The sequence below is a fragment of the Ipomoea nil genome, unplaced genomic scaffold (genome assembly GCF_001879475.1).
Source record: "Ipomoea nil cultivar Tokyo-kokei standard unplaced genomic scaffold, Asagao_1.1 scaffold1074, whole genome shotgun sequence".
Taxonomy (NCBI): domain Eukaryota; kingdom Viridiplantae; phylum Streptophyta; class Magnoliopsida; order Solanales; family Convolvulaceae; genus Ipomoea; species Ipomoea nil.
In genome coordinates this window covers 2346897-2359791 of record NW_017617502.1, presented here as the reverse complement: position 1 = coordinate 2359791, position 12895 = coordinate 2346897, and the positions used below count along the sequence as shown (strand labels likewise).

The 12895-nt window shown below is 31.4% G+C and overlaps 1 protein-coding gene across 1 annotated transcript; it reads left to right on the top strand.

Moving 5' to 3' along the window:
* Positions 1-8356: 8356 nt before the first annotated feature.
* On the top strand, positions 8357-11626 carry LOC109182627. Its single transcript, XM_019332777.1, has 2 exons — positions 8357-8755; positions 11525-11626. Exons 1-2 carry the CDS (start codon positions 8357-8359, stop codon positions 11624-11626), a joined length of 501 nt encoding a protein of 166 aa, XP_019188322.1.
* Positions 11627-12895: the final 1269 nt, after the last annotated feature.

Here is a 12895-nt window from a genome sequence, read left to right as displayed (position 1 = left end):
CAATTAGTAATATCAAATTCATTTTCAGTCAATTATTCTTTTTTATTTTTAGTCAATTAGAATATCATATGCAATGATATTTTTACTTAATTTATGTTCTATTTTTAATTGATGATATATAATATTATTATAGAAAAATAGCAAATTTTCTCCATTAGTTATATACTCATAGCACTTTTCCCCCCTGAATTATTCTAGTGGTTATTTTCTCCCCTGAAATGTTAAATGGACATATTTACCCCAAATTATCACCACGATTTGATTCAAATCAAACAGACACTATAGAAACCAAACTGAAATATTCTAATTACAATTTAGAGTCGAAACCTGATATTTAGAGTTTATTAACATCACGAACCAGAATAGCCAGTTCATGTTCTAAACTGAAAAAAAAAATACATTTATTGTTGAATTTGACTATTTTAAAATAAAAAATAAAATTTTAAAATAAAGACGGTTCAAAATCGTGAACCGGATCCGGAACCGCCGGTTCACGGTCCAACATCCAATTTTTTCGATTCATAATTTTAATAAACTGAAAACCAAATATTGGGTTCTGGATTTTAATCATAAGCGAAAACTTTCAATTCAATTGCTATAATGTCTGGTTCAGTTCGAACTGAATTGTGGTCATCCCTACGTATAACCAATAATTTGTTGGAGATGGAAAATAAATAAAATGTTTACTCTAAGGGCATAAATGTCAATTTAATATATCAAGGGGTAAAATCACATATTTTAGAATAATTGAAGGGGCTTATGTGCTTACAAGAATCATTCAGGGGGGAAATGTGCTATAACATATAATTCAGGAGGAAAAAGTGTAATTTTTCCTATTATTATTGAAATATTTCAAAGTTCCATTTTTAATTTGTCTTTACTATTGTTTAAAATATGCATTTACTATTTATAATATATAATATTATTATTGAAATATTTTCGTCCGATTTTATTTTCCGTCCACTTTTAATTAAAATGCAATGATCTAACCATTTATTTTTTTTATATTAGTCAATTATGGGTCATTTTTTTTATTTGCAGTCAACTATTAATATTCATTTTCTTTTATATTTGCAGTCAAGTAGTAATGTCATATTCATTTTCAGCCAATTATTCTTTTTATTTTATTTTATTTTCAGTCAATTAATCAATTAGAATATCAGATGGAGTGATATTTTTACCCAATTTTTGTTCCATTTTAATTGATGATGTAAAATATTATTATTGAAATATTTCCGTTTCATTTTTAATTTTCATTGCATTTTTAATTTACCTTTACTATTGTTCAAAAGGGAAGTGTATTTATTTATTTAAGGTATTGCCCTAATCAATTCATTATATTTTTATAGATGTTGAGGTTGAGTAAAGGGGGCGGAGCTTGAAGAGCGAAGCCTCCCGAAACTGGTCAACTGGAAAATCCAGAACATTCCTTTATTGAATATTGAAAAAATTTATTGATATTCCTAATCAATTCATTATATTAATATTCCTAATTAATTTGTATTGCGTAATACAAAATTACAAATATTTTATTAGTTAACTACAAAAGTTTGGGCAGGGAAATAAAATAGGAGGATTTTGTTTTTATATAGATATATAGATATATAGATTATTATTATTATTATTATTATTATTATTATTATTATTATTATTATTATTATTATTATTATTATTATTAAGAAGGTAAGTAATTATGGCGTTTGACTGTAAAATAATTATTATAGTAGTAATTTGATAGGATTGCCAGCATATTAGAGAGGATTTAATAATAATAATAATAATAATAATAATAATAATAATAATAATTATTATTATTATTATTATTATTATTATTAAGGTAAGTAATTATGGCATTGGGTTGTTAGCTTATTATTATTATAGTAGTAATAGGATTGCCAGCATATTGGAGAGGATTACCAGCATATTGGATTCCAAAATAATATTTTTGTAATTTAGGAAATAAAGAAGATAGTTTTACCGTAATAAATTTAAATTTTGGAAATAAAGATTGGAGACTAAAATGGGTTAACCACTGGAGTGTTACCGTAATCAATTAACTGTAATAGTTATCGTATCAACTATCAAAGTTTGGGCGGGAAAATGACCACAAAACTAAGTTTGTTCAAATGACCACAAAACTAAGTTTGTTCTTTAAAAAATCCTGTGTTTATTTATATGTTAGATGTTGATAAAATCTCATGCCTACTACAGTACATACTAAGAATCGAACCCTAGTGTGCCAGTAAAAGAAAAAAAAAAACTCATGCCAATGGACCAAAGGGAGTTTGGGAATTAAGGGATGCTTTTTAAGGGAAGAAAATGTTGCCTATTTATATTGTTGAAGGACTCATGATGGTTGATAAATGGACGACATCGGGCAACCATCATTCTTGGTCACACACGTGTCCCCCTACTACTTTGTTTCCAGCGCACTCCCATGCATAAGTGGAGCTTCGTGCCATTTAATGCACAAGATCTTGAGTAGCTTGGGTGTTTGTGCTTATGTTATTAAATGTGAGGTTATGGGTTTGATACCTCCATAGTAACATCTTTTATAATATTTTGCTCCAAACTTCTTTTTTTTTTCCTCAGCCCAATAGATTTTTATTATTCTTATTGGGCCAATACCTCACCCATAAAGAGTGGTCCCCGGGGTCCCATGTTCCCATCAATTATAAATCTCACTATATCATAGAAAGGTAAAAAAAAAAAAAAAAAAAAAATCAATCACAAAGTTACAACTCAAAAAATACAATTAGAAATAGAAATAAATTTCATAAGTTTCAATTTTAATATCATATAATATCCCTAAATTCATATTCTAAAAAATAGGGAGGAAAAATTTAATGTAAAAGTGCATATGGAGGATTGCCCCATAACCTTTAGCAATTAACATACCAACCATAAGACCCACCAACTAAGCTAAGTCATATTTTAATAACTTGAACGTATATTAAAGTTATATCCCTAATTTATGTCCATGATTTTAATATCCTTACCGTTATAACTTCCATTATCTTTTTCATTACTTTTACCATGTACATGCATCCACCATATCGTATTTTTTATATTCTTTAATGATAATAATATTTGTAAACATTATATATTGGATTAATATAATAAATAAATTTTTCATTTAGATTTTAATTAGTAAAAAATTGTTAGTTATTTTTTAAAATATAAATATTGGGCATATTTTTTTGCGAGTCGCGCATAGAAAAAACTAGTATATTTAACAAAAGACAAAATATTTTCTTTAGGATTTTTTGATTAACTACTAGTTGAGTTATATATTAACAAGGAAAATACTACATAGACTCTTATTTCTTACTCCCAACTTCTACTTTCTCTCACAATTCTTGATGTAGACATTTTTTCTAGAACCCACATGATGAAAATATTTAATCCTTATTTGTCATATCATGGAGTAAAAGTGAGAGAGTTTTAATTAATTTGAACTCTATTAACAATTATGACAGCAAGCGCAGCACAAAAAAATCCACATATTAAACCTCCACTCCTTTAGTCGTTTGGCAAAAGCTAGTGTACGTTTGAGACTCACTGAGGGAGTTATTAGTATTTTTTTAACCTCCACTCATAATATATTTAATTATAACGTTAAAAATTACAATTGTAGTTATTGCGTGTACATATAATAAAGTTTAGAAAAATGTTCAAATTGATCATTATATTGAATTTAACACAAAAATACAATCAGGCCATTAAACTTAAATTAAAGAATGCATTTAAAAGAAAATCTAGCTACCTTGGATTGCAAGAAATAATGTTAAAATCGTTGTTGAGCAATCCTCAAATTGCATAGTTTTGTGAAAGGAAGATTTAAAATAAGTTTAAAACAAGACAAATTTAATTTGATCAATATAATGATGGTCACTCTTAGGGTAGGGGTTCAACCTTTTAGAAAGAATATAAATATATAATGATGGTCACCATTATTTTTAATTATTATTTCAATTATCAAATAAAAAGACTTAAATAAAAAATTAGTTTGAACCCGATCCCAATTTTATTTTTCTTTGATCATCCATTTAAAGATAAAAAGTAAAAACAATTGATGACAAGTGAAGATCATCTACACATGTGATTATAACGGCATATTTGGTTTACGAAATAAATTTTGAGGAAATAGAAGAATAATAGTAATACATCCCAGCTAGATTGGAGTTTCACATCAAATGATGAGTACTTTCTTTCTGCAAAGCAAAAGTTTACTAGCCTTCAAAATAAGAAAGAAAGATATTTTATGATTGGGGTTAACCTTTTGGAAGAAGAAAGAAAGATATTTTCTCAATTTAATTAGTGTAAATACTTTGAAGCCACGTCTCAAAATTGATAGGAGATTAAAAATTCTAAAAAAAATGGTATTCCCTACATCACCCCAATTGCCAATTCCCCCAATTTATGAAGATTATGGGGCAAAAAAACTTCCATATTAGGTTTTAATTAACTAAAACATTGCAATATGAAAAGGAAAAGTGTAACAACTTGTTAAGTTATAAAATAATTTGAGATAACCATAGCCAAGTTGAATGCTTATCCCGGAATCGTGAGACGTTGAAAATTATGAGATTTTGTATGTTAGAAAGAAAATTTGAACCTAATTTGGAAGTAAATTAATGAGAGGCTCTCCGCCAAATTAGTAGATAATTTTGTTTCCTTTTTAGGACCGAGTGTATGTGTATAAATACCCGTCGAGGACTCAATGGGCACATTGTAAGGGGTTCAAACATTACACTTTAATTTGGCAATAAAAAGACTCACATGTTATTCTTTACATGTTGCATTAGTCGACTGACTACCCCGTAATTATCAAACCAAAAACGAGCAGCGGCTTTGAGCTTTCCCTCAATAGTTCCTTCTTATTGGTAGCCTTTTCTTCTCTCCTATTTGTTTTCCTCTTTTCTTCCCCCTCTCCTTCTTTCTCTTGTCTTTCTTTATATAGGAGAAGAAAAAAAAATTAATTTTAAATTCATAGTCAAAATTTTCGATCACTGAAGTGGTTGGAAATTTTACCACTTTGATGATAAAAAATTTACTTTTTTTTGGATGTTTTAAATTTTTGCTAACTCAAGACCTATCGCTAAGTTGAAGAAGACTAAAGTACACTTGCCCCTTTTATTTAATCATTTAAATAATCAAGCTAAGGTATTTTAGTTTTCAGAATTTTCAATTAACTTCATTTCCCTTTCTTTACTTCAATCCATCAACATTATCATTATCCCACTAAGGAACTTCATTTCCCTTTCTTTACTTCAATATATCATTATTATCACTGTTAGCAAAAATCGCGCCTAGGCGCTAGGCACTGCTCGACCGCGACGAAGAAGGCCGGAATCGGCCTTCTCCGCGGCCGGGTTACTAGGCGGTCTAGTGGTAAGGCATAACTTTTAACTAGGCGGCCGATTTAACCTTTTTTTTTTTTTTTTTTTTTTGAGTTGTTGAAAAGGGTAGAAACTTTGGCAAGGCATAACTTTTGACTCAATTATTCGTTTTAGATATTTTTTTTTCAAATCGCGTATTTTTTCGAGATCTATGTGAAACAAACTGCCGTAAGCGGTTTGCCCCACCCTGTGAAACAAAAATGCTTCCTTTGCTCTTAATTTTAGTTTTTTATGTATTTAGATGGTTTCAACAATATTTTAAACAATTCCATAGCCACTTAAATAAATTGGTTGTAAGAAAAAACTATGTAAACCTTATGTTTTATTCATGCATTTTAAAATTTTAGTTAATTTTTTTTAAAAAATAAAATAAATAAATAAAAAATCGTTGGCGCCGAAAAATCGGCGCCTAACGTTTTTTGCAACCTTGATTATTATCATTATCTCATTGAGGTATTTGAAAGAGACACAATTATGCCGCTCGATAAGTCGTTGGCAATTGAATTAATCTAGATAAAATTATCCTACTGAAGGGAAGTTCGAACCCACAACCTCCCATATGGGAGAACAACTTGGTGGCCTTTTAATTAGATCATATTTAATTTAGTCTATATAGTTCATAGAGTTTGCTTTGTTAGCTAGCAATTTGCATGTTCTAATTTTTCAAGAATCTAAAACAAGAAATATGGATTTAGCTTTATTGTAAGCACTACTGTACATGCATTTGAGGATTTGTAAGTCAGTTGAAGCATATCATGCAATTTATCTTCTTCACCTTCATCCGTCTTCCGAGCCTTATATTAAGTCATTAACTATGCATTTTTTTTTTCAATTTAGTCATTTGATCATTTTTGATCAAATACGGTGAAAATGTTAAAAATTCAAGATTTCTCCAATCATTTTTGTTATACATGCAAAAATTCTAACTTTTAAAACAAAATCTCTCAAGCTTTTCCTATCATGTTGAACATTATATCCCTAGACAAACTCTCACCCCGGCCCCTTTAAGGACATATCTATGAGTATAATGTAAATTTTCCTACACAATTATTAATTATATGCTCTAATATGATCTTTGTTTAGTGAGAAGCTAATTATAAGTGATAACCCAATTGCAGGCTGACTTTCAACATGCCATCTTCACATGGCAAATCTGCTGTAATTGGAGGGTGTAAAGCACTGCTACTTTGCTGTCCTGTTCTTGTTTTCTTGACTCTTTCATTGCTGCTTCCAATAGGGATTTGGACTTGCCCATCATCTTCTTCTTCTTCATCTTCATTAGATGAATCAAGATCAGAGCTTGAGAGTAATGATCATGATTCCCCCACAAATCTAAGCCATTTGGTGTTTGGGCTTTTGGGGTCGGAGAAAGCATGGCGCCACCGGAGAGCCTATGTAGAGTCGTGGTGGCGGCCGAACGCCACGGTAGGGTTCCTCCTGTTGGATAAACCCCCCGGGGCGGAGCTCCTGCCGTGGCCTCCCAGCTCTCCTCCTTATCAGGTGTGTGACAATGTAAGTCGGGTGGTAGAAGAAACGAACCATGTGAATCCACGTGTGGCCCGGATGGTCCATGCGATTATGGAGACGGTCAGGGATGCGCCTCAACGGGTTACCGGGACGCTGAGGTGGGTGGTGATGGGAGACGACGACACGATTTTCTTGGTGGATAATTTGGTGGATGTTCTTGCTCAATATGACCACACTAAGTACTACTATCTTGGGGGGCATTCTGAGTTCATTGCTGCAAATTATCACTTCTCCTTCAAACAGGCCTTTGGGGGAGCTGGAATTGTGTTGAGCTTTCCTTTGGCCATGGCCATGGCGGATGGCATCATGGATTGCCTCAGGAGGTATTCTTACCTCAATAGTGCTGATAAAACTACTGGCTATTGCATTGCTGATCTTGGGGTTAATCTCTCTCCTCACCAAGGTTTTCACCAGGTATATATATATGTGTGTACATTCTAGTGTCAAATTATTATTTGGACCACACAGGATAACAAGAAGTACATTTTTAATATACTAAAATACATTATTTGTGTACAAAATGTATATTATACAAAATAATATACTTTTAGTATTCAAATAATGTACTTTTCCGGAATATAATGTATATTTTTAATATACTTAAAGTACATTATTCGTGTACTGAATGTACATTATTTGATAAAGTTAATACCCAAAATAGTCCTCGATTATAATAGTTTTTCTCAATTTTGTCCTAAACGACTTTGGTGACCTTATGTAGTCCAAAACTTTTGTGTTTTTGCTCAATTTAATCCTTCGTTTGTTATTCTGTTAAATAAATAGACAATACAGTAATTCCAATATTGGCCTCTCTTTACTCTCAGTCATGCAAAGTGCGAAATTCCTCTTTCTTTTACGAATTACTCCCAGACCTGCAAATCAAATTTATATTCACAGGTTTGTGAGTAATTCGTACAAGAAAGAAAATTTCGCACTTCACAAGTCTAGGAGTAAAGAGATGTCAATATTGAAATTATTGAATTGTCCCATATTTACACCACATGGACAAAATAACAAACAGATAACTAAATTGAGCAACAAATCTGAAACTACATTAAGTCGCGGAAATCGTCTAAGATGAAATTTAGAAAAACCATATAATCAAGAACTATTTTAAATATTAATATTTATTTGATAGTATCATCGACACATTTGTGTGAACAATGCTCCACACGATAATGATGGCATTCTAGCTATCTCTACACTAAATAAATTACTTCTTAGTACAATTCACGTGCTTCTTAAAATATATGATCTTATTACAGATTGATATGCATGGGGACATATCGGGATTCTTATCAAACCACCCAAACGCGCCCTTAATATCCCTTCACCACTTTGACTTGGTGGCACCGATCTTCCCCTCCATGAACAGACAAGAATCGGCCCGACATTTCATGACCGCCGCGAACTCCGACCAAGCTCGGATGTTGCAGCAGCTGATCTGCTTCCACCGGCCGAGAAACTGGTCGTTCTCCGTCGCCTGGGGATATTCCGCCGCCATTTACGAGAAGATCATGCCTCGGAGCTATCTGCAGAACCCCATCGAAACTTTTCAGACATGGGACCCCATTTCCTGGCCGCCGAGCTGGATTTTCGATGTCCGCAAACGTGCGGCGACGGACGACGAGCCGTGTCTTGTCCCTCACGCTTTCTTTCTTGAGTCGGTGGAGGAGGGGACTGCGCGGGGGGATGAGATTGTTACGACGTACCGGCGGGCGTGGCGGCGAGGCTTGCCAGCTTGCTTCGCCGGCGGCGACAGCGACCAGTCGGCTGACCGGATTTCCAAGATTGTAGTATACTCGCCCGTGACAAAGCCCGCAAAGGTATGTTTTAGATTGCCGGAGGCTTTATGCATTAGGCCATTACTTTTACCTTCTTATTGCTTTGAATTGCATCTATTTTTTTTCCCTTTTTCTTAAAGAAAATATTAATGAATTAAACAATAAAATATTAATATTGAAGATTCAAAAATAAAAAGTTAATTCCATTTCTTGTTATAGATTTATAAGTGATAGTCCATTTTTAGTGTTTTTTATTTTTATTTTTTATCAGAACGTTCACATTTAGTCCAAGTATTAATGTGTTGTGTCCATTTTTGGTCATTTGTCAATAAAATCGCTAAAATATTGTTAAATACAAAAGAATTTGCTCATTTTTATACAAAGTAAGTTGACTCTGTTATATTTTTGTGTCTATTTTTTTTGAAAAAATTAGTAATTGAAGACCGAAATGGTTTTTGTATTATTTAACGACATTAAAACTGTTTTGTAGATAGAGGACAAAAAATGATCACGTCATAATAATACTACGATCAATATGAATGTTCTGATTAAAAAAGGACTAAAAATTGACTATCACCTACAAATGTAGGACAAAAAGTGGAATTAACTCAAAAATATATGAGATAGAGGAAAGTGTAAGAGAATTGTATGTCACTTCTCTTTGCACCCAATAGACAAGTGGAGTTTCACTTATCCATTGGGCTCATGTGTGAGGTTCAACTACAACATTTTGTTTCCTTAAAAAAAAAAAAAAAAAAAAAACCTCTACTTTTTTGTCAGTAGTGTGTAGTCGTGTATTAGACTATTACCCCACACCAAAAATGTCAATAACAATGCCATATAGAGAGAAAATTCTATGTGGCTGTATGTTTAGTTATTCCCGTAGGGATGCTCTAACCTATCTTTATCTCTATCATTTTCTCTCACTTCCAAAATGAAATCTACAGGCAAACTATCACATTTGAAATTTATTTACCATTTCATTTGCATCCGTATAATTTCAACTCATTTTTAACCACAAAAACAACATACTTTTTTGGAATAAGGTTCAAATTGGCCACTGAACGTAACCTGAAAATGCAATTAGGCCACTGAACGAAAAAAAAGTGCAATTAGGCCACTGAACACTCCAAAAATGTGCAATTTCACCTGACAGCAAGTTACCCTCAATTTTAGCAGGTTATCTGCTTACGTGGCAGCTGAGTTGTCATTTTTAATAAATTTTAAATATTTTTTAATAAATTTTAATAATAAATTTTAATTTAAAAATTTTTTAAAAAATAAAAACGACTTTATTTTATTTTTATTTATTTTTTTCAATTTTTTATAAAATTTATTATTAATTATTAAAAATTATTTAAAATTTATTAAAAATGCCAACTCAGCTGCCACGTAAGCAGGTAACCTGCTAAAATTGATGGTAACCTGCTATCCGGTGAAATTGCATACGTTTGAAGAGTTCAGTAGCCTAATTGCACGTTTTTGGAGTGTTCAGTGGTCTAATTGCACTTTTTTTTTCGTTCAGTGGCCTAATTGCATTTTCAGGTTACGTTCAGTGGCCAATTTGAACCTTATTCCTACTTTTTTTAAAAGGTTGAAAGATGGTAAATTTATGGGATTGTTTAATTTGTTAACGGACTTATCATTCAATGTGAGCCTTTATTCCTTTAACCTACCATAAAACAATTATGGAAAATCAATTACAGTTTAAATGTAATGAAGACTAAAATTGGGATTTAGGAACGACGATGCAACAATTCTTATTATTTAAAAAAAAAAAAAAAAAAAACTTCTTAAAGGGTTATTTGCCAATCGAAAATGTAACCATAATCAATTAATTTCATTAACTTTTTAAAATTTTCAAACTCCAGTATTAATAAGTCAGTAATAGCCTCCTTGCGGAAAACTCATAGAATCGAACCCGATGGTGGGGTATTGACTATTTAGACTATAACTGATAGAGAAAGTATATTGAATAGATACTACACTATAATAGAGTCCATAGTACTCAAAAAGTCATTAATAACCTATATATCATTAGTTTCAAATTAAATTTAAAAAATAATCCTCACAAAATTTAAATTCCAAAGTCTAATATTCTATCATTGGAACAATTCAAAACATTACTACTACACAAGTATATGAAAATATAGTTCCATTTTTACTATTAGCTACAACTCAATACAAAATAAATTTAGGTAACATAGCATTTTATTCATGGCTTTAAACCCTACTAGATTCAAATCCACTTACCATATATATTTTTAACTATATTTTTGCGCATTGGAATAGGATTCAAATTACAAATTAATGAAAAAAAAGAATATTCCGTTATAAAATTTTACTTTTGCTTCTTAGAATGAAAAATGAGTATGAAAACATTTTTTTTTTTTTTAAATGTTAGCTCTCAGTTTTTAACTCTAACACATACATAGTTACATACACATATTTCAATTCCCGTTCACTACGAGTAGATAGATTATTATTTTCGTACAAGAAGATCACAACTTTAGTTCTTGCCAACATCCTCTCGGTCGAGCTCATGCAAATAGTCTTCCTAGTACAATGTACATCTCCTATGTAGTTTGCAAGTTATTATACAAGAGCAATATTTACACAGTGCACATTTTCAGATAGTAATTATGTGTTTCTCTGGTCATTTAAAAAAAAAACTAAAACTTATTCCATTATATTTATAAGTATTTGATCCTAATTCTATGGTTGACGTACTCCAATATATTCCAACCAACCCCCCCTCCCCACTCCATTTTATTGATTTAATTGTTTATTATATATAATTATTTGTTTCAGATTGGTAGAAGTGAATGCTGTGATGTAACGATCGATAATGTTGACTCCGAAAGCGTTGTGATCAAAACTAGAAGATGCATGGCAGATGACATCATTGCTTGATTCTTGAGGCCAGTGACAGACCCAGAAAATCATCTGAGTGAGAGCGAATATTAAATGATGTTAGAAATGTCAATAACAAAATATCAAACAACCATAATAATAAGGTTAAAATACAAAATACATTATAAATTACAATATATTTATGAAAAAATATGAAACATAATCAATTAGATAAAATAATTTGAATAACAATATATTCATAAATACTTTTAAATTTTAATTTCTTTTAGTTAAATCAATTTTTCTAAATTAATTCGAATACAATAAAGTATATTATAAACTTGTATATTACATTAATTAAATGACTTATAAAAACTAGACTAAAAGAGTATTTAATTTGTTAATTAAATTATTCATAAAAAGTAGACTAAAAATATTTAATTTATCTTGTCTTGTGAAGAAATGAAAGAGGAAGATAATTATAAGTGGTGCTAATGAGATTTGAACCCATGACATAAGCCGTTTACAACATAAAATTTAGAGTTCAACTAACTAAGCTACTCAAATTATTGACATTTTTAACATAAATATTGATTTTATATAATATTTCATGCTATATATGTGTACATATACATACATATATATAAAGAGATGGGGTAAGGGAGTGGGGGCAGCTGCCCCCACTGCCCCACACTGGGTCCGCTACTGCTTGAGGCATGCATGCATGTTTCTTCCAAACAAAATGTATAAATCGAGAATAAAAAATGCTCCAAAAAATTACGTTAAATATAATGTAATGTTTATGTTGATTTCGATCTTTTGATCAAGACCTTAGAGAAATGTTGTTTTTTTTTTTTTTTTTCTTTAAGTCGTGAAATTTCATCTAATGAAAAAATCGAACGTTTAAAATGAATAAAAGTAAGTAAGACGGGTTAACCCTCTCTCTGCAAACCACCGTCAACTGCAAAAAAAAAAACCTCTCTGCCTCTCTGTCCTCTCAAACCTCCCCCCAAACCTCGCCGTTCCTTCGTAGTGTGACCATCAGCCTCTGGCCGACTCTATCCTTGGCCAACGGTTTCATACTTCCGTAGTTCCTTTTTGTTTTGTTTTTTAGTTTCTCAACTTCCACCATCAGATCTAATCAAGAAGCCCCGCACCATTGTCAACACTTATTTTTCAACAAAAAAGGAAAAGAAGGTTTTGTGTCAGTGTTCTTTTCTTGAATCTAGGTAAGGAAGACTTTGAGTTCTGAAAAAGGACAATAAGTTTTGTGTTTTGATAAGGACAAGAAGGCGTGGTGTTTTCTTGACAGAAGAAGGCGTGGAGTTC